General features: G+C 53.5%; 9 protein-coding genes across 9 annotated transcripts; 3 read left to right on the top strand and 6 right to left on the bottom strand.

Annotated features, from left to right (window-relative positions):
- Positions 1-597: 597 nt before the first annotated feature.
- Positions 598-3,290, top strand: BO97DRAFT_430566 (PSP1 family protein; the record flags this gene model as incomplete). Its single annotated transcript, XM_025697445.1, has 2 exons — positions 598-2,717; positions 2,771-3,290. The coding sequence occupies 2 exons, from the start codon at positions 598-600 to the stop codon at positions 3,288-3,290; spliced, it is 2,640 nt and encodes an 879-aa protein (XP_025556741.1).
- Positions 3,291-5,351: 2,061 nt separating this feature from the next.
- On the bottom strand, positions 5,352-7,486 carry BO97DRAFT_439467 (Lycopene beta-cyclase; the record flags this gene model as incomplete). The annotated part of the gene is made up of 6 exons (XM_025697988.1): positions 5,352-6,198; positions 6,275-6,568; positions 6,635-6,808; positions 6,869-7,224; positions 7,287-7,386; positions 7,464-7,486. 6 exons carry the CDS (start codon positions 7,484-7,486, stop codon positions 5,352-5,354), a joined length of 1,794 nt encoding a protein of 597 aa, XP_025556740.1.
- A 1,323-nt stretch (positions 7,487-8,809) lies between these two features.
- BO97DRAFT_10237 (RING-H2 finger protein) lies at positions 8,810-11,002 on the bottom strand. The gene is made up of 5 exons (XM_025689841.1): positions 10,891-11,002; positions 10,662-10,762; positions 10,512-10,591; positions 9,927-10,437; positions 8,810-9,872 (listed from the first exon to the last, which is right to left on the bottom strand). The coding sequence occupies exons 2-5, from the start codon at positions 10,663-10,665 to the stop codon at positions 9,151-9,153; spliced, it is 1,317 nt and encodes a 438-aa protein (XP_025556739.1). The 5' UTR covers positions 10,666-10,762; positions 10,891-11,002; the 3' UTR covers positions 8,810-9,150.
- Positions 11,003-11,103: 101 nt separating this feature from the next.
- On the bottom strand, positions 11,104-11,564 carry BO97DRAFT_402146 (uncharacterized protein; the record flags this gene model as incomplete). The annotated part of the gene is made up of 2 exons (XM_025694421.1): positions 11,104-11,332; positions 11,469-11,564. Coding segments are annotated over 2 exons (167 nt in total), but the record flags the coding sequence as incomplete, so codon positions are not given.
- A 198-nt stretch (positions 11,565-11,762) lies between these two features.
- Positions 11,763-14,536, top strand: BO97DRAFT_359520 (histone acetyltransferase NGG1). Its single transcript, XM_025692325.1, has 3 exons — positions 11,763-12,547; positions 12,614-13,074; positions 13,127-14,536. The coding sequence occupies exons 1-3, from the start codon at positions 11,965-11,967 to the stop codon at positions 14,168-14,170; spliced, it is 2,088 nt and encodes a 695-aa protein (XP_025556737.1). The 5' UTR covers positions 11,763-11,964; the 3' UTR covers positions 14,171-14,536.
- A 149-nt stretch (positions 14,537-14,685) lies between these two features.
- On the bottom strand, positions 14,686-16,805 carry BO97DRAFT_439464 (nitrogen permease regulating protein NPR2; the record flags this gene model as incomplete). The annotated part of the gene is made up of 4 exons (XM_025697987.1): positions 16,579-16,805; positions 16,100-16,528; positions 15,908-16,044; positions 14,686-15,846 (listed from the first exon to the last, which is right to left on the bottom strand). Exons 1-4 carry the CDS (start codon positions 16,619-16,621, stop codon positions 14,686-14,688), a joined length of 1,770 nt encoding a protein of 589 aa, XP_025556736.1. The 5' UTR covers positions 16,622-16,805.
- Positions 16,806-17,188: 383 nt separating this feature from the next.
- On the bottom strand, positions 17,189-18,294 carry BO97DRAFT_10157 (uncharacterized protein). Its single transcript, XM_025689838.1, has one exon. The coding sequence runs from the start codon at positions 18,182-18,184 to the stop codon at positions 17,288-17,290; it is 897 nt and encodes a 298-aa protein (XP_025556735.1). The 5' UTR covers positions 18,185-18,294; the 3' UTR covers positions 17,189-17,287.
- Positions 18,295-19,974: 1,680 nt separating this feature from the next.
- Positions 19,975-22,879, top strand: BO97DRAFT_381105 (putative DNA repair protein; the record flags this gene model as incomplete). The annotated part of the gene is made up of 10 exons (XM_025693231.1): positions 19,975-20,017; positions 20,074-20,091; positions 20,149-20,282; positions 20,344-20,442; positions 20,492-20,645; positions 20,701-20,969; positions 21,017-21,604; positions 21,659-22,029; positions 22,129-22,339; positions 22,448-22,879. The coding sequence occupies exons 1-10, from the start codon at positions 19,990-19,992 to the stop codon at positions 22,877-22,879; spliced, it is 2,304 nt and encodes a 767-aa protein (XP_025556734.1). The 5' UTR covers positions 19,975-19,989.
- A 280-nt stretch (positions 22,880-23,159) lies between these two features.
- Positions 23,160-26,314, bottom strand: BO97DRAFT_359508 (urease Ure). Its single transcript, XM_025692323.1, has 6 exons — positions 26,190-26,314; positions 26,046-26,132; positions 25,941-25,967; positions 23,825-25,879; positions 23,703-23,762; positions 23,160-23,642 (listed from the first exon to the last, which is right to left on the bottom strand). Exons 1-6 carry the CDS (start codon positions 26,208-26,210, stop codon positions 23,382-23,384), a joined length of 2,511 nt encoding a protein of 836 aa, XP_025556733.1. The 5' UTR covers positions 26,211-26,314; the 3' UTR covers positions 23,160-23,381.
- Between the last annotated feature and the right edge of the window lie 201 nt (positions 26,315-26,515).

Genomic DNA, 26,515 nt, shown 5'->3' with positions numbered 1-26,515 from the left:
CCTGTCTTCATATCTCATCATGAGCCCTTCTACGGACCGCGTCTCACGTGTTCCCGTCGAATAGATCTGACTAACTGGTTATGCAGCAGTACAGGAGCTCATCATTGTCTGTCCCTCGCGAGAGCCAGTATTTCGGGCAGAATACCTGAGCTCCTAAGAGAGTTTACGACCTTGTATTTTTGTTCCGGAGCGAGTTCAACCGAAACGAGGTGACTATGGATCCCGTCCATTCCTCTTTCGACTCTAACACATGTTCAGTGAGATACCCCACAATTTCTCATTGCGGGGACCAATATCCTTTGCTCTCTGACGTCAGCCTCGTACTCTTAGGTAAGTTTGCACCTGTTCGAATTCGTTATCGTCAATATGCTGGTCCGTCGGTCGCTGTATCCATGTTTATACTGCTATCTTTCCATTTGGTCATTTGTGTCTTATCTCTTGCATACCGAGATCTGGAGCCTCATAACTTCGATGGATTGTGACTCTTATATTCTAACAATAGCTCTCTAAGCAGTGCTCACCTAGTCTCGCGGCCATCGTTCCATAAACACCAAACAGGCCTATATTACAATACAGGTCAGCAGAAAACAAGAAATCATGGCTGCACCATCCACCAAACCCACCCCTCAGACCCCCAAGTCGGTCGCCTCCCCAACTCCGACTAACAACCACTCGGCTCGACTGGAGAAGACTCACCCTGGTGTTCGTCGGTCAACTCCGGACTCGGAAGCTCTAGCTTCTTCAGACGACGACGGAGATCATCTCCAGAACATCATTGCGTCTACGACAGCACAACCAGCCAAGCCCGCTCGACGTACCTCCTGGCTCAACGAGGTTCCTGCTCTCGCCCCTCGCAAAGCCTCCCTCACTGGCCTTCCGTTGTCTTCAGGTGCCTCCAACCCTAGCAGTCCGGCTACCGAACAAGCGGGATGGCCGGCCAGCACGAGTCCTGGAATCGGCAGCTCCATGGGTTGGAATAATGCTGGGAGCAGTCCTTTTTCCTGGGGTACTGGTATCTGGAACACTGAGTCTCGAAAAGAGCCACCACCGCGTCTTTCCGAGATAATCCCTTCTCCGACCATGTCTAACCCGTCCACCGCAAGCAACTACTTCACGGAGGAACTGCTGAGTCCTACAACTCGGACGACCACGGGAGAGTCTGCCATTCCATTCTCCATTCCTCTGCATCCCACTCCCAAGACCTACCGCTCCCAGTCTTACTCTGTGGGTCAACTAGACCCGGAATTTCTGGGTTTCATGGCGAACAAGTCTGCATCCCCCTACTCTGGTGGTCGCGCCCGGAACGGCGGCCAATATACTTCGCTCCAGCACCGTTCGTCCCGTCCGAGCCTCCTTGGTGAGCTCGGACACGATCCTGCCACTCTTGGGCGTGTGTGCGAAGATGACGGCGACGACGAGGCCGGAAGCCCGGACGGCTCGGACGGTAGTCTCAGCAACCACGCTGCCAACCAGGCGCGCACCATCGAACAACTTGCGAGGGAGAACGCGCTCCTGCGCCAAGCAGCTGGTCAGATCGACAATACGCTCAAAGACCGTGCTATGTCCACAGCGTCCGCAGCCAGCGGGTATGCGATCGGAAGTGGACTGCATAATTTGCATCGTATTCGCGGCAGTGTCCCGGAAGAGACAGATCTTGCGGTGGAGGACTTAGACGAACTTGGGGGCATTCCTGGCTACAGCAGTTTCCACCACGGTGGTCCTCGGCGCAGGCTCTCCGAGCATTCGGTAAACTTGGAGAAGCAGTTCCCCACCTACGAAAACCGTGTTTTGGAGAACGTCCGCAAGGCTCATTGGCAAACCTCCCTCGGATTTGGCAGCGTTTCCGATATCCCTCAGAGTCGACGTCACTCATTCGCGGATATTCCTATTCGACATGCCTCCATCTCAGGCGAGCCACAGGCAGCGCCCAGCACGAGGTCGGGACTAGGAGATCGAGAGGAGGACTTTGACGGCCCACTTTCTGCTATTCATGGCCAGAATCGTGAGTATCCACATTTTCATGCGGCCCCTCGTCCCGAGGAGCATGAAATGGAGACAGAGTATTTACGAGCTCGTCGATTTGCAGAATCCTATTTTGCTCGCGACCAGGCTCTCCGCAGTGCCGACGGTCCTTCCATGACTTCCCTTCACCAAGCATACACAATGCCCAATGCTTACGGTCGCCACCAGCCGGGTCTTGCGCATCAGAACCAGCTTTTGTATATCGTCACCTTCAAGTGCCATCGTGCGGATGTCTTCTATATCCAGGAGGACACCGGACTTCAAGTGAAACCGGGCGATCTCGTCATTGTCGAGGCTGATCGGGGTACGGACCTTGGAACCATTCAACATGCCAATGTGTCGATGCAAAAGGCCCGAGAACTCAAGCAACAGTATGCCGAGGAGCATTACAAGTGGTTGATGATGTTCTCCCGGCAGGGCCAGAACGGAGCAGCAAATGTGGTCAACACTCCTGGAAGCGTGCCCGGCCTCAGCAACCGAAGCGCCATCGGTGGCATGGGACCTCATGGTCCACACGGACTTCAAGACTCGACGGCGGACATCAAACCTAAGCTAATCAAAAGACTGGCTCAAAACCACGAGATCCTGGCGCTGCGTGACAAGGAAGGAAATGAAGCCAAGGCCAAGCGTGTCTGCCAACAGAAGGTTGCAGAGCATCGGCTTAATATGGAGATTCTGGATGCTGAATTCCAGATGTAAGTCAACATTTCTGCAACGCTGTATACTTGACACTAAGTCTCTTTGACAGGGATTGGAAAAAGCTTACCTTCTATTACTTCGCCGACTCCTATATCAACTTCAACTCTCTGGTGACTGATCTCTTCAAGATCTATAAAACCCGAATCTGGATGTCGGCCATCAATCCCGCCTCTTTTGTGACACCTCCGAGTGCAGGCCTCCAGGCACCAAATCCTTTGGCGTACAGTCATGACGCTCCAGCGGATCGCTCGCACCAGCATGATGGTAGAATGTATGGCTCTGCTCGGGATGGCCTCGACGCCGGGCGAGAGGGCCAACTAGGCATGCTACGCGGCGCGTACTCGGAGCCTTATCAAGGCTTCAGCCAATCTTCTCGAGCACCGGAGTCTGGTCTTGGGGGCCTTTCTTCTCCGGACCCCTTTTCTCCCTACTCATCCAGTGGGTATACTCCCTTGGATTCGGGCTATGTCGACTACGCGGCCGGTTCTGGCGCAGGTGCTGGTTCCTCCCGTCTGCACCCTCAAAATGAGTGGATGAGCCGCTTCCAGGGGTTGTCGCTCAACTCTTGAAAATGTAACGCAACTCTTTTGGGTTCGAATTGTTGATCCGTCGCAGCACATTGAAGAACAATTTGCTCACCTCTGTCTGCTTGTGAATTCCACGATCCAACATGTGCAATTCTGCTTCGAAGCCGTCTTTTTCGGGGTTGTCATGTAACCAACTTGAACTCCAATTCCTCGTTCTGATTTGCTTTCGCCCGTTTTATTCCCCTGCTTCTACACTCCTTTCCTGACGCGTTCTTACAAGAGATAGAAATCATGCGCAACGGATCAAAAGAGAGAATCATGACATATCGTTAGTGCGGATACCTAATAATAGACTCGGCTTTGATGGTCTGGACAGCACGGTGACTTGACATCATCTCTCTGGGTAGAGACAAAGCACATGATGGCAACACCTGCTTTTCGGACTGGCTTTCCTTTTCCTGTATTATTCCGTTCTGCTTTTCCTGCCTCTCACGACAGCTGCTCCCTGCTATCTACCTTCGTTCGAAGAAGAAACTACTGCAAGAAAAAGTACTGGTGTCTCTTCATCACTCTCATTTCCTTTTACTTGCCAGTGTGATTTATGCTTTGTGGAGGGGCCCCTTTCTGCTGTGGGCATTATCCTTCCGTGTCTAGCTAGGCTTCAAGGTATTAGGTGAGATGCATCTAGCGTGTGTGGGGGAGAAGAGAAGGGGTTGGTTGGGGTTTTCTTTCCTCGGGTTAGACTTAGCTATGATTCTTCGAAGACTTAAATTGATGATGTTGTATCCATGAATTGAGGGTGATGGTGGTAAAAACGACTTGTGTAAACTAGGCCCTCGCGAACTCGGCTGGCTGGTCTCGTCTGTGATTCAGTATGGTATGGTGTAGACTTTGTCTATCGCTGCAGAGTCTACTCTACAAGGATAGACATACATAACTGATCGATAAGGACGACCGACCGCATTAGCATGTGCATGTATTCAAAAGGTTTTACATTCTTGTGATAAATCTGCACCCCCGTGCAACTCGCCGGTTCCCTCCAAGCAATCCTAGTTCCCTAGCTAATTCCAAGTGCACCGCAGCGGGGGAAGTCTGCAATAGCCCAGTTGGCTGTTAGTTACTGTTACACATACACCAGTATACACCAGAGAAACGAGCGTTTTCTTCTAGTGATACCTTTCACCCCGTTCAGATCCCCGATATCTGTGTCTGGAGTTCGAAGACTCTGATTAAAAGCCAGTGTCTTTCCCTCGGAACCAGATAGCTGACCAAATATTGCTGAGCGCTGATGGCTCCGTAGGAATGAATCTTTTACCTGTCTCGAGCGAGGGCAGATACCGCTTGTGAATGGCATGATGCTGGGTTACTGTCTGTTTTTGGAGGGTTGTGTTACCGCTACATTACACTGGCTTAGTGGGCAGGTAACTAATTTTGCTGTTGTGGATGAGGGTTGGGACTTAGATAGACGGGTTGATTTTGAAGTGGTGGCTTAGGGATAGATGGATACTGGTATGCTGAGGTCGCTGTGCGCATATTTAAGCTAGGCTTTTTTGGATACCAGTGGCTTTACATGTCGGCTTCTCGGTGAGTAACGGACGGCTTTATGTTGTGGTCCTTGTCTGTACTAACTTGGGTTGCGTGTTACACGCTGGAAGGGAAGAGACTGGTGGAGATTGGGTTAGTGCAGGTGGAGTATCACTAATGATATGGAGAGGTAGCTGTCAACCTGATCATAATATGGTTTTACCCCATTGCTTGGTGCTTATCTGGCAGAGCTCTCGTGATGTCCGAGTTAAGGCGCAAGGCTGCATCGACGGTATTGTGATCGGTATGTACAATACTTGACTAGAGGCTGAACAACCACTGACCAAGGCTTGTTCCCTGGTATGGACATAGACCAACTATCGCGGATCTCAAAGATTCGACCAAGGCCGTTCCTCCGTTCCTCTCCTGCCCTCACTCTTCGGTTGGTTACTTGAAAAGGGTAGTTGCATGAACTTATTCGGTCCTAGGACTACTCGCGACGAATGGATCAGTCAACTGCAAGTCCTATTCAACCCTAGCCGGCGCTTTCTGATTACACTACTGTACGTTGCTCGCGATCTACCGTCTGACCATCGCCCACCAGACAATAGCCAAGCGACGCCAAAGCGGCACCTTCGCCTTCACCTCCTTCGTCTGTCCGGTCTTGCGCCGAAGTTCCTCGCGAACCACAACGCCAATCGCCATGTACCCATCCACGATCACACGCATGGGACCCTGAACCTCCACCGGCAGCTGCCGTATCATCCGTTCCGACTCATGATACCAGGCGTCCGCTTTCAGGAGCATCCGTTCCCGCAAGCCGCGGATGCGATCATCTCCGGGGTTCCTCACGACCTCCGCGGGAGTCAGGCCCTCCGCTTCCAGCCAAGAGGTCGGGAGATAGACGCGGCCGATCCTCGCATCGACGACCACATCCCGCGCGATGTTCACGTACTGTAACGCCTGGCCCATGCGCTCGCTGGCGGCCATCACGGCGCGTTGTTCAGCCTCGCTCATCTGCGCGCGGTGCTCCGGGTAGTGGCTTAGGCTGAGTTGAATGGTGGCGACGGCGACGGTGCCCGCGACGTGGTATGCGTACCGGTCTAGATCTGCCTCGGTGGCGATAGGGAACTGGTTGTGGAGGGCGTCGAATTTGAGGTCGGTGCGGAAGCCATTCAGGAGCTCGGAAAGCGGGCCGCTGTCCATTCGGCCGGTGGGGAGGCGGTTCGTCGAGGCGAAGAGTCGGCGGGAGGACTCGGACGACGACACACATTCCTGCTGGATTGTGGGCATGTGTGGTGCTGTGCTTGCCGCGGGGTGGAAGTGTCTGTCGATTGCTGTGGCGCATTCGTCGATCCAGTAGCGTGCGGTCTCGCGGTCGTGGGCCTCGTCCACTAGGTCGTCGATGGTTCGGCAGAATGAGTATCTGTGTTGGTTGGTGGTTAGTTCCCAATTCTATATGCTGTGCTGTTCACACTGTCCGCGGAGGGCGGGATGCTTACAGAAAGATTAGATCGATCCTCAACTGCCCTTGGAAAACCGCGCTGGCCATGTACATGCTCTGGCTCTTCTTCTGCAGCGTGTTCACCGCATCCAACAACTCGGTGATGAACGCTGCATCGTAGATATCATCTCTTCGGAGATACCCCACGAGTAACGCCCAGAAAGAAGGGAAGGCTTTGTTTTTCTCGTCGGGGACAGCGGCTATCTGGTACTGCGCTGTAGCAATGGCGTGATCCACGGCGATGAGACCGAGCACAATCATCGTGTTTGTGGCTAGGAAGAATAGTGCCTCTCTGTGTTTCTTTAAGTCAGCGTCATTCCCTGACTTTTTCTTGATCGAATGACTGTGAAAAACTCACTCCACCTCAAGATGCTGCCATAACTGGATATTCAGCTTCGTGCCTTGGGAAAGAGCCCACGTTCCTTTACCTAATGCCAGTGTATCCACGTACCAGAGGTAGAAAGTGGGGATACAGATGCATGTCAGGACCAGCTTGCGAGGCAAGGCGAGAAGAAATGGATACGTGATCAACCTAAATCTCCTTGTCAAATCGTTGCTTGGTTGGAGGTATGTGACGTTCTTCAGAACCTACCATTGAAGCAGCAGAACCGGACACACCCAGCTCAGAATCCAGCCTAGATAAGTGGCCCGTCCCCCCAACCAGAGTGAAGCAAAACCAAGACCAAAAGCCCCGGAAATGACCAAAGCCCCGTTGTCCCGATAGCGACGCGTTGCTTTAGGAAAGCGAGGCAGATACATAGGTAGCACCAGCCGCTTTGTGAGGACAGTATGCAGCAGAGCGGTGTTATAGGTCTGGATGGCAAAGAAAAAGATCTCTTCCACGGGGATGGTGAAGAGGGTCCAGCCTAGCACAGCATCGGGCGGGTAGGTCCATATTTGTTGCCGGATCAGGTTGGAGTCCCAGGGTGTGGTTGATATCACGGCAATCTAGGTATATGCGTTAATCACGACGAGGAGATGTGGACTTCGGCGAACGGAGGCATACTTACCACGACTAGAGATAGGATCTTGTAAAGGTCTAGACGAGTGAAAAAGGGCCCGTAGAGAAAGGTCCCTAGAAGGGCTGGAGGAAGGTTGAACACCAGATGACTAGTTGTATAGACGCGGGGTTAGTCGCTGTTTTTCTTTTTTGCGTTGAGATCATGTCGACGTGAAGGACCACTTACACGAGTGCATAAGCTAGCCCCATGGTCCTTGATTAGTGCATCGGTATGAACGCTGTTGGCTGGCTTGGTGTTTTCATGCACGCGAGATTTAGTGTATCCGCACAGGAGGAGAATCACGATACGGATTGTGAGGTGAAGTAGTGTGACTGGAATTGCAGCGGCAACTACTTTTTCCGAATTGAGATAAGCCTGGCAACAAAGTGTTCTTATGTGTAACCCGTGATCAGAAAGATCTCTGTGCCCTGACGGAGATATACCTGGCAACGGTGACGTATCCAACCCCCCTTCAGCAACAACTCATTCACCAATTTTCACCACCCAAGTTGACTCGGGTACCATACCGTCGAGACATTCTCAATATAGCTCTCGTACTCTTGGGATGCTGGATGTGAAGCACGAAGGCACGGTTTACTATATAAGTTTGGCCATTATGCGCAGCTGTAATATGGTAGAAGGAGTTTAACGGGTTGAGGTGGCCTGCCGATGAGCTGCTTTCCCTGCCTCTTGAAAGGGTCGGTCCGTTTGACAATCAACTTGGTGAGGCGAATGCAGGAGTATCTTTTTTTCGATGCCTCCAATGAAAAGGTACGGGTGTCATGGCATGCTTTGATGCTTGGACAAGTGGACAAACGTGTAGGTATGCCCTCAATCTCTCATTTTTTTATAAATGGGTTTGGCTGACTTTTTGGTGTTAAAGCTTTGGCCACGCTTAGGTGCACGACAGGCTCACATCAACCTCATGATCAAGGGCTCTTGTTGCTTCGTTCAACATTCATTGCATCACTCCTCCAAAACGCCAAAATTCTAGCGGACATGGCAGACCAGAACTCCTGGCGAAGCTCTATCGCAACATTCTCGATACAAGAGTGCCATTCGCCAAGCCGATGCAAAATATCAGTGTCAAGAATCATCAGATCATCTTGCTGGTGTAGCACTAATGTGGACTGTGGTAGTTCGTATTGCAATAAGGCCCCAAGGCCCCGCTGCGATTACTTACACGACTGAGCTAGTTCAATACACGACGTATTCACTTGCAAAAGTCCTTGCAACCCGCATCGCTGCTGTGAGACGACACAAATCCTCTTTCTCTTAGTGTCGCAACCAATTGACGGTCACTGATAAATGACCAGATATGCCGGTACTTGGCGACAGTTCGCCGTTGTGTTTTGGATTGCTGACATGCCGAGTGGACGTGCACCGTTGGTGCTCACAGTCTTATGATACGGTTTTTAAGGAGCAGGCACACGTGTCAAGGCGGGGGATACTTCATCCCTTCGACATGAGGGAGGGAAAGCGTGGCGTGAGCATCACCAGCTCATAAAATATAGAAGCCTGGCTCCCTTGTTCCCCCGTACACATGAATGTAAGAGGCTGCGCTTTTGGTGAAGTCTGGTCGTGAGTGCACATAGACTGATGTGTTTTTATTGCGAGGCACGCTATGTACCAGCTGCGGAGGCCTAGCTTGCCGAAACGAGGACGAAGCTGGTCTTTTCTGCCATGAGCGTCATGTGATTTACTCCTGTTATAACAGACCCAGGTGCCAACGCTGATCGAATCCTGACAGGTCAAAGTTATCAGAGGTATTTTGACTGCCGAATATTGGGATTGACAAGAGGCGATTCGCTAAGATCCAGCATAGCACATTGACTGCAATTTTGTCACTTGACCATGACCGGTTGTCTCCAGTTTACACTGCAAAGTCAGGCGCAGGAAAGTGTTCAACTGGCAAGACACTCTTCTTGCACAGGGGACACAGACTGCTCGACTGGGTCAACGCGGTGTCGATACAATCTGGATGGAAGATATGTCCGCATGGTAGCTCTCGCACGGTGGATTGACCTGGAACGTAGTCATCCAGACAGATCGCGCAGGTCGTCTGTGACCGGCTCAGTCGGTTCTCGCGCCACCTGCCACTCGTTCGTCGGGAGTGGTGGGGGCTGCTGCTCATCGAGGAGTGTATGGATGAAGCTCTATTCTCGACATCTTTTATTCTAGCAGGTTCTGGTTTGAGTATGATTGTCTCCGAAGAGAAATGGGGAGGAGTGTCACGATGGTCGGCTTTGACGTTGGCGACGATCGTTTCTGCAGATCCCGTCGACGCCGGATGAGCATGTGAATGGCCGGTGGTAGGATTGGTAGACTGTTCCTCGGGATCGTTATCGGCGTCGGTCTCAATTCCATAGACATATATTGGCATCGTATCTAGATAGTCCAGTGGAACCCGTAGCTGATGCATACCCAACTGCTCTGGATCTATTTCCCCACTTTCCAGGCGCCGCCGAAGGTTTTGTCGATGTCGCTTCTGCACAACCTGGTAGAAAACCAGCAGAACCACACTCAGCACGAGGATCGTCCCCAAGATGGCTAGAATAAAGCCCCAAAGACTAGGCATGGCTTGGCTGGTACTTTCTGATTGTTTGAGATCAGCCAGTCGACGCGAAACTCTTATCGAGGACAACTAACCTATATCAATCACTGAAATCAACTGATGATCTGACTGAAAATCCCCAGCAGGGTCGTTCACAGTCCCGTACAACGACAACCGCTCCATCAGAGTGACACCCGCCGGCCCGGGTATCGCATACACTGGATACTCATTCGTGCGCTTCCAGTCGTCTTCATCTCCCAACGACCAGATCTGATCGCTCGCCGGCGGCGGTTTAGAGTCATCGCTATTTGGCTGAAAGAACACCAGCGCATCCGTTCCGTCGCCTTGTGAAGCGTTCAGGAATGCCCGCGTACACTCAACGTTCACCCAGGGCGCTAGGCCGATCTTGCGGTTCCCTAGCGGGGTGATATCTTCAAGCCGAGTCACGTTGGCGGGCACGTACGCAGCGGTCGCATTGTTGCACGGGTCGCCGGTATCGAGACTTGGAACGAAGAGGAACCCTTCAATTGGGCCTTTGCTAGGAGCGCTTTTCCTTGATAGTGTTTGAATGGTATCATCGAGCTTCAGGGAGAATGCCGCGCTATTCTAGATAGTAGTTCCGACGTCTGTCAGCCCTTGCTCCCCCGTGCCTTCTCGGAGCTCAGAAGAGAAAATCATACATTGACTGACGGTGTCGCATGAGTTGCCTGGCCCGAATTTGCAAAAAAGACCTCCGTGAAAGTGGTAAGTGATTTCGCAGCTAATGACAGGCAAGTTAGCAGCAACCTTTACAGAGGGTATATCACTTTGTCCGGAGCTGAAACACTTACTCATGATGAATGTGATCGCATGGGTCTACCGCCCCCTCCGAGGGGAGTGCCAGCAACTTAAAACACGAAACAGCACAGCCAGCATAGTGCGCCGGGTTTGGCTAGTCAAGACGTAAGAGAGTAAAACACATTTTGGCCACTGAAAGAGGAGGAATGCGAGCAGTGTCCAGACCGATAGTCAGGAGGAATGCTGACAGTAGGGCAACTGAGGGAAATGGGTCGGACTTGCCCGTCAGTGTCAGGATTGCTGCTAGATTTGCTGCATCGGTCACAAAGCTGCAGGGGCAAATCATGCAGAGTTCCGGCACGCCTCTCTGTCTCAGCCCCCCATCTCGTCGCCTGAATGTTCATTGCGGTTGTTTGGGTGACCGTGTTGCCGATCGTCCTGCTTGCAGACAGACGCTTGCGGAGGCCGGGGCTGGCTCCAAAATATGATGCAGACCACCGTAGAACTGGAAGGATAAGGTCATTTGAAGCACGATGCAAGCATCGAGGGGCTATAATAAATTTTAGCCGAAATCTTTGCAGCTACATCATGGACAGAGACTGAATGAGTAGGTGGACACTCAAGGCTTCAAAGAAGTAAACGACTCCACAGTCTTAGTCCTTCGCAATCAACCTTAAAACCGGGTCCGCTGTGGAGAGAGAGCGGTAGTCTAGCAGGAGACAAACTATGCAAATTCCATGTCTGCATAGCTGATTAGTCATTCCATTATGCCAGAGTACTGTGACTCGGTCTTGATTTACGTTAACACAGGCTCGCTCCGCGATTGATTGCCTTGCCGTGGGAGCTCTGGATGTACTTACTTGCCATCATGTTTGTTTCATGTAAAAGCGGTTTTGTGCGTGCGGCTAAGTTTGCAAATGTGGCATACTTGCTTTGACAACATTTGTCAATCATATCATTAGTTAGGGAATTACTATCCAGTATAAAAGAGAAAGCTGTTATGCGCTGCGAACAAGCTGGAGCCATCATTATCACTCACGTGACATCCATGTAAGTCTGACTAAGACCTCAGCACAGCACGTGATATCACATGGCTCTTCCCCTCACGTGTGGAGATACCAGGAACGATAACCCGCCAGATCACCAGTCCAACAGATCAAGTTCAGCTCACCAACATAGCCGATTTGAATCGCAAAAGGCCAAGTTGATCGGCCCCGAAACTCGAGCGCACCTCCCTTCGCCGCTTTTGATTCTCGAAGTGGAGCGTTATGGACCGCTAGCTCCCCGACGACCTCGGACAGTTCTCACCCCAGTTACCCCAGCTTTCCAACGCAGTCCTCAACCACCACAATCATCATGCCCCATGCCAGCAAAGGCAAGGGTAAAGGGCGCGACCGCGACCGCGACCGCGACCGCGAACGGGATCGAGATCGCGAGATGCGCCCCTCGCGCAGTCGCAACACCACGCCCAGCTCCAGTTTCAGTGCCGGCGCGACCACCGGCCCCGTCCACAGTTACCTTGACAACGATGCATCGAAGCTGATGATGAACGCCTCCATACAGTACGGGGAGCTCCTCGAGCGCATGGGTGGAGTGGGTCCGATCCCGGACTCCAAATCCCTGGAGATGTTGATGGAACACCTGAAGACGCTCAGTCAGCTGGCGGAAACCCGCGGTGACGTGTGCAATGCCGGCATCCGGGAGCTGTCGCAGAAGCGCAAGGAAGTCGCGGATGAATCCGAATTGGGTGAGCGGGATGGCGGCGACCGAGTGAAGATGAAGCGCGAAGCGGATGAGGAGGAGGAAGAGAAGGCGTTCAAGGGCGGTAAGCTGAAGAAGAGAAAGGAGCGCGGGAGCAGCTCCAAGGAGGATCGACCTCTGGCCCACGGGGCTCATGGTCTGGCGCGACAGGATGGTGCAGAGACAAAAGTTGAAGGGGGTGAGTCTTTTCCCTCCCGCCTCGGGCTGCCCTTTCCACATCATCAACCACTGACTTGACCACCAGCCGCTTCCCCAGCTTCCAAGAAATCCAAGAACGCAGCTTCCGACGATGCCTCCCTCTCCCCGAAATCTCCCCGTGAGGCAGCCGAGGCAGCGAAGGGGTCCCAAGATGAAGAATCAGACAACGATTCCGACGATAGCTCGGGTTCGCACCAGCCTGAACCGGCCCCAGCTGTGCCTCAAGTGCAGGTGTTCGGCCCCAATCCGCTCAAATTTGATGACCCGACTATTTATCACATTCGCGAGGTGACACCGGACATGACGGATGAGGAGAAGAAGTTCATCTACAGCGTCAACCGCTTCCCTCGCAGCGATCTGAGCCATATGATGGCGGGGGTACCGCCGGACCGCGACTTCAGCAACTCCAAGCCCACGAACCAAGTCAACGCCAACACCTTCTTAGCCTACATCGAGCCCTATGTCCGCCCCATGACGGAGGAGGACATGGCATTCTTAAAGGAAAAGGTTCGTCGTGTCATCCCTCCCTGGAAGCAATGCCCCCCACTAACGGCACCAGGGCGACCGAGCCACCCCATTCATCATGCCCCGACGCGGCAAGAAACACTACGCCGAAACCTGGGCCGAGGAAGACGGGCTCAGCAACACGGATCAGGCCAACGGCGATAAAGAACGACTGGCGCTCAACGAAGGCCGCGGCAACATTGACCAAGTGACCGACGAGACGGTAGAGACGGACAAGATCTCAGTCGGCCCGCTCGTCAGCCGACTCTATTCCCTGCTGCGCTACGAGCACCGGCCGAGCCCCGACGACAACCCTACCAGCACGACGACAGCCACGAACGGCACGCCCAACGGCGACGGCACGACGAACGGGCTCAACGGCTTCGACTCAATGGACCTGGACCACCCACCGCCGCTGCCTCCCTCTTCATCCCACCTGACCAACGGCGGCAGCGGAGACGCGGACAAGCCCCTCGCCTCAGCAACAGCCTTCCCGGACGTATCGCCGACAGGTTTCAAGACGAGCGTAGCCAAACTGGACCACGCGCAGCTGGACGAGCGGCTGAAGGCGGAGCTGCGGCACGTGGGGTTCCTGGGGCCGGAGGACGCGCCGGACTACGACGCGCACTACGACGACGACATCGCGCAGCGGCTGCGACTGCTGCAGAGCGAGCTGAAGAAGCAGATGATCGTCAACAGCGCGCGCAAGACCCGCCTGCTGGACATCGCCCGCGAGCGCATGGCCCACCAGGAGTACATGACCATCCACGACGACCTCGACTCCCAGGTCCAGCAGGCCTACCTCAAGCGCACCCGCACCCTCGGCAAGAGCAAGAAGGGCTCCCAGGCCAAGCACCGCCCCGGCGGCGCCGGCGGCGGCAGCCACGTCGTTAGTGCCGCCGGCGTCGGTCGCCCCGCCATCGGCGACGTCGCCCGCACCCTCATGGACCGCCGCAAGCGCTGGCGCGACTGCATCGGCCCCGTCTTCCGCGAGAGCAAGACCAGCGTCCCTGGTAAAAACGAGACTGTCTTCGATCCGGTCATGATGGCAGAGTTCGAGAAAGCGGAGTTGGAAGGCTGGGATGAGGAGCAGGAATAGAACGAACACTCATTCGCTCACTCATTCACTCACTCTGCTTCTCTTCTCGGGCTTCTCGTAGTCAGACAGATTCATGTCCATTGGATGTGCTATTCTGTCATGTGGTATACATATTCTATATTCAACGATCGTTGTTTGCGAGCGAGTATTGCTCAGCGAATCGGCGGGAACTGGGCCGGTCTTTCGTCAGATGACTTCAATTTTTTGGCTTTTCCCTTTATCACAGGGTTACGGACTGCAAAGTCACGGGTATTTCGGGATCAGGCGTCATAAAGGGGGGTATACACTGGGTCGCTGTCTCACTCAACGGCGGGCGTTCTCGGAATTCTTATCAAGTGTTAGAGTTTTTATCTCACACCTAATCTCGATTATACTGAATCATCCATCCATCCATCCGCCTCAAAAAAAAAAATAAAAATAAAATAAAGAAAAGGAAAGAATCTAAATTCGTGGTTCTCCAAGTAGGTCTAAACCACAGACTGGGTATCATCAATAAGTACATAGTTCACCACAAATCACCGATGTATAATCAACACTTCCCCAGGAAACCGCTTCAAGCGCGCCGTCAGCTCGCGTTCACTGATCTCCAGCTCCGTGCAGATCTGATCGAAGCAATGCATCCCATCTAAGTATTTGGCTAACGTCTTGTCGTCGATCTCATCCTCATCCTCATCGTCCTCGTTGTCCATCGTCGCCACCGTCGCGGGACGGCTCCCGCTATGCACGGAGGTCGAGTGGTCCCGAGCAGTATCCGGATGATGCGGGTGGTGCTGAGCAATTGGCGCCGGTTCGTCCCCCACACTCGACGCGTAAGGAGAATTGGTTCCCGTGCCGGGCCCGCGAGAGGAGGGGCCGCTGGAGATAGGGATCTGGAGCGTCCCACCTGCGGCGGTGATAACTGCTGTGCCTTGATGGTTGTGTTGATTTTGGTAGTGAACATTGTGGGAGAGGGCGGAGGCTTTGAGTGGTGGGGCCGGTTGTCCGGTTGCGACGGCGTATTTGTGCACGCGGTAGATGAAGCCCTTGATCACCCCGAAAGTGATGAAGCGGCGAATGTCGATGTGCGCTAGCTCTCGGCTGTGGTGGAGGTACCATTGTTTGACGCTCTGGCCTTGTTTGAGGCTCGCGTATAATGACACTAGGCCAGCGCCGTCGACGATGGGACGGCTGCCGTACAGTCCGCGGGCTGCGGAGGTGTCAGGATGGGGTTCCGAGGATACGGAGGTAGCGGCTGCAGCAACTGCGGCCGGACTTGGGGTCGCTGTGACGCTAGATGAGGTCGGGGCCACGGCGCTGGCGAGGAGAGTTGGGCTTGGAGTGCGGCTGGGGTTGGTCATGACGCTGGCGCTGCTGGTGGTGAGGACATCGCCGATCGGTGGCCAGACGGCATCCGGGTCAGAGCCGGAGGCGAGGGCTGCGGATGCGGCAGTGACGGGCGACGCAAAAGATGTGTTGACATAGCGCGCGCACTCGTGTTGCATGTCTTCGTCCATGGCGATGGTAGAGCTGAATTGTGCAGTTGGCGCGTAGATCGCCGAGAAGGAGAAGATGTCGAGCAGAAACAAGCACCCATAGTAAAGGAGGTGTCGGATGGCTCGGCAGGTCAGAGAGAAGTCAGTGTCGGCTAGGATCGAAATGATTCGAACACTGTTGACCCCATTGATATATGGGACAATCTGTACCAGGGTATGTTAGTATGGATGTTGTATTAGGGCCGTATAGATAGGTGCGACAAACGCGTTGCATGGTTAGATCCCAATTCTCGTCCATAAATGTTTGATATCGGACCGTGAACAGAGGAACCTGCCAGGCTTTGACCGGCGGCGGAGCGGGGTAGATTGGGAACAATTTGATGTTCAGGGTATTCAGCTCATCTGAAGGACCGTCAGCGATTCTGGCATGCAGCATAATCCGTTGGGCAAGAATTACCGATTGGGATCATGCACTCGCAGTAGTTATTGAGATCCTCCATCAGGGTCTCACACAAGCTGTATACTTTCCCCTCACCGGGTTTTGAATGATCTCGAGACAAGAATCCATTCTGTTCCTCCAACCCGTGCATCAGGTCCGCAAGCTTCTGTACGACACTCTTGTATGTGCTGAAGTCCTCCTCTTCCGCCAGCACTAAACAGAAGTTGAAGATAAACTCGTTGCGATCATATCGAAGCGACTTCATACAGATGGGGTAGCCAAGGATCCGATATCCATTGGTGCAGACTTGGATCAGATTGCCGCAAAGCTCTTGACGAGGGATCACGAAGAAGGAGATGTCGGAGAAGGTCAGGAAGGGGGGCTGCGAGGGCGCTGCGGCGGAGGGAACAATGGCACCATCTGGAACCTGGTGGACAACCTTGGGGCCTAGAGTGTGTCAATTACTGAGCGAGAGAGCCAGTATTGGGAACACTTACCCTCTTGGGTGTCGAATTTGCTGTAAAAGATAGCTTTGATCATGATGACAGTGGGAAGTTGTGGTGGTGGTGGGGGAGGAGCAAGGCGTGGTAGAATGAGGAGACAAAAAAGCTATGAAGCAAAAGGCCACGCAAAAGTTCAACCCATCTTGTATATGATTCAAAGCGCCTTTCAACGAGCGCGTACCCCAGTAGTGTGGGTGAGGAGCGACATCGTTAGAGAGCTGGGAAAATGACGGAGAGAAAGTTGGGAGAGAACTTTGGTAGTCGCGGGGAGTCGCGGGGAACTTCAGGCGCGGCGCGGAGAACCTTTCCGCCCGATGGATGGCCGAGGCCGATACCTCTACAGTCTACAAACGCTTTTGCGGGATCACGTCCTAACGGTCAAGTCTCATGTATGGTGAATCTGTATTATCTCTTCATCCAGAAAAAGCGTCTCCTCCACAACAATTACTTATGCCCAATAGTAGTGCAGCAGATTGTTGGGGGTATTAAACATTGCAGGGGTTAGATTTGAACCAGAAACGATAAGGAAAAGAAAAGCCAAGGAGATCTATAGTAAAACCAGCAACTAGAAATATCACGCTTGAAGACGCCAGTCCACCGGAGCGCTGAAAATGCATCGATCAGATAAGCCAAACCCATTCGCTAATCCGAGAAAAGGAAGCACAATATGCGAATTATCTTCTCCTTCCAGCATACTCTTTTTCTAGCGTGCAGCTCGGGATGGCGAATGAGCCGGCCGTCGAGAAGCAAGTAGTGTGGATGGTGATGGCAATATGAAGGGTTCCGATAATGATGAGGTAGAGGACCGAATGCTTGCTCGATCCAGGTGAGGCAACGAGGAGGGTATATCGTAAAGGTATCCCAAGGGCTGGCCCATTCGGATTGTATTGAGCACGTCAGTATAGCTTCCCCGTTCTCCGGCTTCCTTGAGCCATTGCTCCCAATCTTCGTCCAATGGTACATTGGCACCCTGTTCACGTGCAGCGCTTGCAGCCAGAAGACGATGATTTAGTTCAACCCCGCAGCTTTCCATTTCATCTTCGCTGTAATCTTCCTCGGCCTTTTCCTCGAGGATGCACTCGATGCCACGATCATCAATGACATCGCGAGGGGTGCGTACTTCTCTCCATGGCATCTCTACCCTGCGCTGTGGTTCCTTCGCGGGTTCTGGGCCATCCTCGTAGTGTACTTCGATGGAGGGGAGAGGAGAAGGGGGGGCAGGTTGGATACCCTCTGCAGTCGTATCGCGCACCTTCACTCCCTCTTCGATCTCATAACGCTCACGAGCCGACTTTGTTCCCTCCCAGCGGCAGAGGGACGATATCTCAACCTCCGTGAAGCCCAACTCGTCAAAGGCTCTGAACAGTCTGCGGTGCCATGGGAAACGGCTCAGCCTCATGCGATGAGGGCCATGTGAGTAGTCTAGTCCTGGGTACTGAGCTTCGATGCAGTCGAGCGATCCGTAGAATGTTGACGTCTCGACGCGGACCTCAGGGACTAGATTACGGGTGATATGAGCGGAAAAGGTTGCGGGATCGCTTGCACGCGGTCGCGGAAACAGTGCGCTGTGCACGATCTGGGCCAGCGACGGTTTGTGCATGATGAAGTGTCGTTTAAAGTAGAGTCAAATCCAGTTGATCAAGCGAAGTGCTGAGTGTATCGCGGAAGATGGGTTGAAAGTGAGGTTGTCGGGTGCCAAAGATGAGGGAGAAATGAGGTGAGGATAGGGAGACCGGAGAGCGAATAAAGGAGATGAAACTCTGAGGACAGATATGGGGTAACGTAGTGCACGGTTGCTGAGTGAAATGAGGAGAATGAAGGATGAGAGCAAGAAGGGGGAATGTTCAGACGGTGAGAAAGATACCAGAGAAGTATCTGGTTGCGGAAGGGGGCAGCCGGGGATTGTCGATCAGCAATAGTAGTGCTCGGAATGAGCAGTCAAAAAGATGGGCTAGAAAGTCTAGAATAGGAGGCAGGAGGCGCTTGGATGCAGCCAGGCTCGGTCAAGGTTTCAGCCAACACTCCGTTCTCACGCGATCGAATCGCAGGGCGGATAGGGTTCAATCATTCAATAAGGGAGAACAATGCAGGCCGGCATGTCTCTCCGGGTTGACCGCATGGAATCCCTACCAAACACGTGGATTGGAGGTGTGTTGCAGTTGCGAATAGGTATGAACGAACAGTAGAAACACGCGATCCGAGAACCCGTTATTGAACGAGAAACAGAGTCAACTCTCTTCCTCCCTTCCTTCCGGTTCGCCTTGTATTTTCTGTCGGAGATATTCCCAAATGGAAAAGGTGCCCCTTAGAGGCGAATAATAATGTGACGCACCACCCGACGCCTTAGCTTCAGGTACCGTTAGAGCCAGAAGCCTAATCCGTCCCGCTTGTCGATCAGAAGCGATGGGGAATCGGGCCCATTCTGGTGGAATGCGGTCTAATTTAAGGCTGTCCCGATCGGGAGAAGAAGATGAAGAAGCAACGATTCGAGCTTGCCTGTCAGAAGGTGAAAAGGCCGACGGAAAAGAAGAGAGTTTATCGAGGACAAGTGATTGTGTGACCGAGTTGACCTTTTTATACTTATCGGCCGTTCAACTCTGAATCAGTCGGCTGACTCTGGGATCGACGAAACCACGCAGGCAAATGACCAGCGCATCGCGTCGGAGACCGACTGCGTGGAGTTGTAGCCAACCTGAAGCCATGACAACAGGCCGATCCATCATCCTAAGACACTCTGGCCGCCTTGCGCCCGTAAGTGGGTGGGTGGGAAAGCGATATGATGATGCTGTTGATGATGGCACCAACCCTGCGTTGGCGGGCGGGTCCGTCTGCTCGTACTCTCGTTGCCCACTCGCCTCACGGTTCAGTTCAGCTGCAAGGCCACTTGGTCTGCCTGGGTCCATGTAGGTACTTGAATCGAGATGGCTTCTGGGCCAGCGTCATGACTTTGTCCTTTTTCTTTCAATTTCTCTTTTGCTGTGATCCCGTTCGCTGGTGCTAAAGACAAGGCAGTGACGGGCTGGCTGGACAATCAATGTCCCACAGTGTCAAAATTGGGCCCGAGCCAAAAAGGCGGTATGATCTGGAATACAGTTGACCAATGTTGATGCTGAGGAGTATGATTATTGCAGGCCAGCAAGATTATTTTTCAGGTAGGTAAGGCAGTAACAATAGTAAGCAATAGTAATGCGTCCAGTGCAGCATTGCCAATTGTAGGTGTTTCCGTCAGTGCCCAGTCCAGTCACTGTCAGTCACGTTACCACCCGTCATACTTGCTTCTTCCCGGCCTTTCTTTTCGCACTTCCTTCTTGTCCGAGAGAGCCTCGTATCTCGCCTTCTTCCTTATGAATTATAGATTGGTATAAGCTCAACCACCAATCCCCCAAAAGAGACTTTGTGACTATCATGTCCACCTTCGATGGGATTGTCCAAGGTCGGTGGTGTAAACCAGACAATAGGTTAATGTGGACGTATCTGATGATCGAGTAGAGTTTCCCTATATACAAAGTAAATCATCATGCAACAGGGGTATCTTCAAAGAAGCAGGCTGAGAAATCATCCCAGTTGACTACTTTCGCAAGAGCCTAGAAAGACCCCCTCCGCTGGTCTGCTTCCTGAGCCATGTGCACAGTGACCATCTGCAGGGACTCGAGTCCTTTCGGGCTCCCTTCATCTACTGTTCAGCAGCAACACGAGAGGTATTAGACAATCACGCACTATTCTATTAGTATTGGTGTATGGTGACCCATGTTATCCCAGCTTCTTTTGCGCATCGAAAAGTATCCTCATCGGATGAACTTCAGTAAAGGCATCCTAGAATCGCGCAGACTGCACTATAAGCACCTGTCAAAGCTTCTGGTATTATCTCCACCGGCCTTACCAAAAACTACTGGCTCACTCAATGAAGCGACCAATTCCACTGAACACGCCGACGGAGATCGACCTGACCCCGCGGCTGTCCATCAGGACCACTCTCATTGATGCAAACCATTGCACTGGAGCGGTGATGTTTCTGCTCGAGGGCGATGGGAAAGCCGTCCTCTATACTGGCGATATACGAGGTGAGCTGGCCATGTGTGTCTGAGACCTGTTTCATCATCTCATGTTATGATGCAGCTGAGCCCTGGTGGGTCAACAGCATCATCAGGAATCCGGTCTTGATTCCCTACACTCTCGGGAGCAAGCAGCTCGATAAGATGTACCTCGACAACACTTTCGCCCGTCCATCCCGTATCTGCCGTGTGTTTCCAACCAAAGCAGAAGGCATCGCGGAGTTGCTGCGCAAGGTCGAAACGTATCCCGATAACACCACGTTCTACTTCCGAGCATGGACGATGGGGTACGAAGAAGTCTGGATGGCCCTTTCTGCTGCGCTCAGATCAAAGGTATCACTGTCTGACATCGATTTTCGTCGCGATGCTGAACCCACCAGGTCCATGTTGATCGATATCAGATGGACCTTTATAGGTCGCTCATTTCCTCACGAACAGAAGGCAGCATCAATGAGGCACCCTCGCTTTGTGGCTTCGAATTGGGAAATCGATTCGTTCCCGGCTGCCTCAGCGAAGACGAGCGAGCGCGAATACACAGCTGTGAGCCCGGTGTACAATGCTCTGCAGCGAAGTCCAAGGGTACCATATACATTATGCCGGTTGTTAACCGAACCAAGGACGGCGCAGAGATGCCCGAGTTGGGAGCAGGTGGTGGAGGAGGCGATCTATATCAAATCCATGAGCTCGAACTTCCTGACAAGTCTGCCCTGGAACAGCTAGAAAAGCTGTGCCTCGAGCGCATCCATGACACCCGGGCACTATCTCAGACCAGACAGGCTCTCATCGAGGCCTTTGAGTCGAAAAGAAAAGTGCTATCACTGGACAGCTTCGGGATGAAGGATGCAGATGAGATACCGTTGGAGAAGCTTGTGAAGATCCTGGGTCGTGGCCGGTCAGAGGAAGAACAATGGGCGGGTCGCCTTAACAAACTCCCCAGCACGGACAGACAGCCACTCCCCAGAGTCATCGTACGGCTACCTGCTTACCCTCAGTGTCCCTGCATCTACTGACAACCATACCAGCGTTTCCCTTACTCTCGTCACTCCTCGTACTCGGAATTGTGCGATCTCGTCGCCGCATTCAAACCCAAAGACATCCACCCTTGTACCGTCGACCCAGTGACCTGGACCGAAGACATCTCCATGCAAAACCTCTTCGGCCATCTCTGCTCAGGTACCGACTTCGCCCACGACCAGATAATCCGAGACATGACCACCACCAACGAGGAGCTCCTTCACCGCAGGAAACGATTTAGACATGAGGCCCCGTCCACCACTCCACAATCAAGCCAACAGTCCTCATCCAGCATGCTGCCTTGTCCAGCACCAGCTCCAGTACCTCCACCTCCACCACCTCCACCATACAAAACCCTCGCACCACCGCAAACAATCCCGTCCTCCCTACCTTCATCCTCTTCCGAACCGGGCCTCCCCCCCTCCTTCGCGACCATCAACGAAACAACATACAACCCCACCAACCCGGAGAAAACCAGCACTACATCGCCATCCCCAAACACAATCCTCACCCCAACCCACGCAACAGCACAAGCCCACCGCAACGCAATCTGCGAAGCATGGACCTTCCTCCGCGACCAACCGACCTCGCAGCGCGAAGCGCACTACCACCTGGGCTCGCTCCCGTCGTCGTGGCCGACAAACGAGCAGAACTCGCTGCACAGCCTGTCGTCAGAGGTGGAGATCGAAGTCAACTCATCCAGCCAACCGTCAGCACTCCACAGAAGCTTCTACCCAGATTCTCACGCAGAGATGAACATAGACCCAGACCGATCAGCCCAACCCCCAATATCAGAGCACGGAGACCGACAAGAAGACGAAGCAGGAAACCAGCAGCAAAGCACAGCAGTCTACTCACCCAGCCATCGCAATACCACCACCATCAACCCAACCCAATCCTCATCCCTCACCTCCAAAGACCAACCAACCCCCCACCTGAACCCCAACCCTACCGCAACCGCAACCGCAACCGCAAGCGAATCAGAATCCGACTCCGACTCCGACCTCCTCATCGCCGAAACCCTCTCGCAAACCGACAGCCACGATGAAGATGAACCCGAAAAGCCCCAGCAACAAGCCCGAAAACGCCCCGGCACAGCAGCTGCATCCCGCCGAACGCGCCGGAAAGACGCGTACCTGGCTGCGCGGGCGGGGAGCTACGAGGCGTGGGCGGCGGTGTCGTTGATGTCGACGGGGAATAATCATACTGAGGAGGAGGTGGAGCTTTGATATTAGTATTTGCTTGTGGGGGTTGTGGATGGTCTCTTGGATAGTGTTTTCGTAAAAGGATGGGGTTGGGGAGGGGGTGTGGAATCTTAGGAATCTATTGGTATTGGATGGCTTGGGCGGACTCGTGATATATGCAGTAGTTGATTTGCAGGTGATACCTAAGTACCTCACTCTTAGGCACTGGATCTTCTATGTATCTCCGTGGCCTCTACACCGGGACGCAATATCTAACACTCATATAACCTCTTAAATAAATACCTACCAAGAAAATATTTGTATACAAGAATGACGACACCCACACCAAGAGCTAGAAATGTATATAGAAACAAGAAAGAGAAAAGGAAAGAAAAAAAAAAGAAACCAGAAGGTATCATCATCATCGTCAACAATCGTCAAGGAAACTCGTCAAAACCGGTGTCTAACCCTTTTCCCTACAACCCCAAATCTATAACCTACGTCTTCCTTTCACAGCCACAAAACACCACCGCCGCCAACTTCGACCTCAATAAATATAGTAATCCTGTGTCAGAGGCAGGATCTCCGCCGGCTCGGCATCACAGAGCACACCGTCGGCTTCGACGCGGTAGCTCTCCGGATCGACGTGCATCTTCGGCATGATGTCGTTGAACTTCATGTCTGCCTTGCCGACGGTGCGGCAGTTCTTGACGGCCTCGATGCGCTTCTGGAGGCCGTAGGTCTGGACGATGCCTGCGTCGATGGAGGCCTGCGAGACGAACATGATACTTGTACTGGGGACCATGACCTGATTGTTTATTTAGTTGTGGCTCATGGTCGTGAAAATCAGACGGAGTGAGAGACTTACGCCGAATTGGGGACGCATGATGATCGGCTCGACCGTGGGGATCGAAGCGTTGGGGTCGCCCTGATGTTGTTAGTGGATGGTCATCGATCAAGAAGCTCACAAAGACGGGCCCCAAAACGTACCATCTTAGACATCACGATCATCCCGCTCTTCAACACCTGCGAGGGCTTCGTGCCGAACGAGCTCGGGGACCAGAGGACCAGATCCGCAATCTTACCGACTTCAATGCTGCCGATCAAATGGGACATGCCCTGGGCGATGGCCGGGTTGATCGTGTATTTGCTGACGTAGCGCTTGACGCGGAAGTTGTCCGCGCCCGTGCCTTCGTCCTCGGGCAGGAAGCCGCGCTGCTCCTTGTTCTTGTGGGCGGTGTTCCACGTGCGCAAGATGACCTCGCCGCAGCGGCCCATGGCCTGCGAGTCGGAGGACATCATGCTGATTGCGCCGAGGTCGTGCAGGACATCTTCGGCGGCGATGGTCTCGGCACGGATACGACTTTCCGCGAAGGCGACATCCTCCGCGATGTTCTTGGACAAATGGTGGCACACCATCAGCATGTCGAGATGTTCGTCCAGGGTGTTCATGGTGAATGGCCGGGTAGGGTTGGTACTGCTGGGGAGGACGTTAGGGTGCTCCACCACTGAGATGATATCGGGAGCGTGACCGCCGCCAGCTCCCTCCGTGTGATAGGTGTGGATTGTACGGTTTTTGAAGGCCTCAATGGTCTGTTCGACAAATCCGGACTCATTTAGTGTGTCCGTGTGAATCATGCACTGCACGTCGTACTTATCGCACAAGTCGAGACATTTATCGATAGCAGCAGGCGTGGAACCCCAGTCCTCGTGGAGTTTCAGTCCGGCAGCACCCGCCTTGATTTGTTCCTCAAGGCTCACTCCACCACAATCGTTGCCTTTACCAGTAATACCGATGTTCAGCGGAATGCGATCGCACGCCTGGATCATCTGGCGCATGTGCGTGGGGCCAGGAGTGCAGGTGGTGGCATTGGACCCGGTCGAGGGACCGGTACCGCCGCCCAAGAATGTCGTCACACCAGAAGCCAAGGCCTCGTCCGCTTGCTGAGGGCAGATGAAATGAATGTGAGTGTCGAAGCCACCGGCAGTGACGATCTTGTTCTCGCCAGCAATCACATCCGTCGATGAGCCAACAATCATACCCGGGGTGACGCTGTCCATGATGTCCGGGTTTCCAGCTTTGCCAATACCAACGATGAGTCCATCCTTAATACCGATATCGGCCTTGTAGATACCGCTCCAATCGATGATCAGCGCATTCGTAACAACAGTATCCAGACACTCCGCCGTGGACTTCTCCGAAGACTGACCCATACCATCCCGAATAACCTTACCGCCACCGAACGTGCACTCATCTCCATAGCTCGTATAATCCTTCTCAACGCGCACCCAGAGGTTCGTCAACCCTAGACGAACCAGATCGCCCGTTGTGGGGCCAAACATACGCACGTATACCTCGCGCTCCATTGAAAAGGGAGTCACGAGCGCGGCGTCCGCAGTCGGTTCAGAAACATGGGCAAAGCCAACCACCTGCATGCGCATCATGATCTCTTCCGCACGACTGAGATCCACCTTTCCCGAAGCCAAACAGTTTCCTCCGCGAATGATCTGGTGGCCGGCGATCTCCACGAGCGTGACGACCTTGGTGTCACCGGGCTCGAACCGAACTGAGGTGCCAGCCGGGATGTCGAGCCGGTACCCATACGAACGGAGGCGATCGAAGTACAGCTGCGGGTTGGTTTCGATGAAATGGTAGTGGGAGCCGACCTGGATGGGCCGGTCACCCTTGCTCATGACCTTGAGCTTAATGCGCTTCCTTCCCTCGTTGAGCGTGATGCGGCTGTGCGGTACCGGCAGGATGGCTCCCGGCATGCTCTCCGGCGTGTAGTCTGTGGGGTCCGGGTCCGGGAACGCGTCTGCCGGCGGGATGGGGAGGAAACTTCCATAGAGCGCTTTCTCCAGATCCCCGTCGTCGCTGCTGATCGGGTGGTGCACCGTCACCAGGTAGGTGCCCGTCGGAAAGGTTCCCTCCACCTGCAATTCAACCAGGGTCGAGACGACCGAGGGAAGGACATGACGGCGACCCAGCATCGTCTTGCCGATGGACATAAGATCGGCCACGGAGTATTGTCCATCGCGGATCAACTGCGCTAAGTGTGAGAGTGGGTTATTGGGCGGGTGGGTAGACTCGAGAGAAATGAATTACCTCCTGCAGGTTGGACGAGATCAGAGCCTATGGAGACGCGTCAGCCGCTTATCGTCGTCAATTAAGGGGGACCTCCGGAAGGGGACGGTTGTTGGTGCAACGTACCGAAGCTTCAGCATGGTTGAGTCGTACACCACGTGCGAGACGACGTTGAGCTAGGAATCCCAATTGAGAGATGACGAGCTTGTCGAGCTAGAGGCGCGATACCAGTCAGCCTGTGCATTGTGTGGAGGTGGCATGGACACAGACCTCTTTTGGTACCAAATGCATGGTTGGCAGCGCGGCACGCGACGGGTTCTTGTCTACTATATAGTCGCAGTGCCCCTTCACAGCGACAGCAATGGCAAGGCAGACAAGAGCCAAGAACTACCCCGTGGGTACAAGAGAGAAGGCGAGCGCAATCAGACTGGAGGGGGAAAGGTTCTACGCAGACTCGCCGATGGACCACCATGGGGGGGAATTTAAGAACGAAGAAATAATGTGGGGAGCGAAAGAGAAGCTTCCGATAAGCGGCGGGCAAGGCAAATTGAAGCTGGAGCTGATAAGCCGGGAGGATGGCCTATGGCAGCCATGCG

This window comes from Aspergillus homomorphus, assembly GCF_003184865.1.
Source record: "Aspergillus homomorphus CBS 101889 unplaced genomic scaffold BO97scaffold_1, whole genome shotgun sequence".
Classification (NCBI taxonomy): Eukaryota; Fungi; Ascomycota; class Eurotiomycetes; order Eurotiales; family Aspergillaceae; genus Aspergillus; species Aspergillus homomorphus.
Note: the sequence above shows the minus strand (reverse complement) of the source record. Positions and strands in the feature narration are given on the sequence as shown.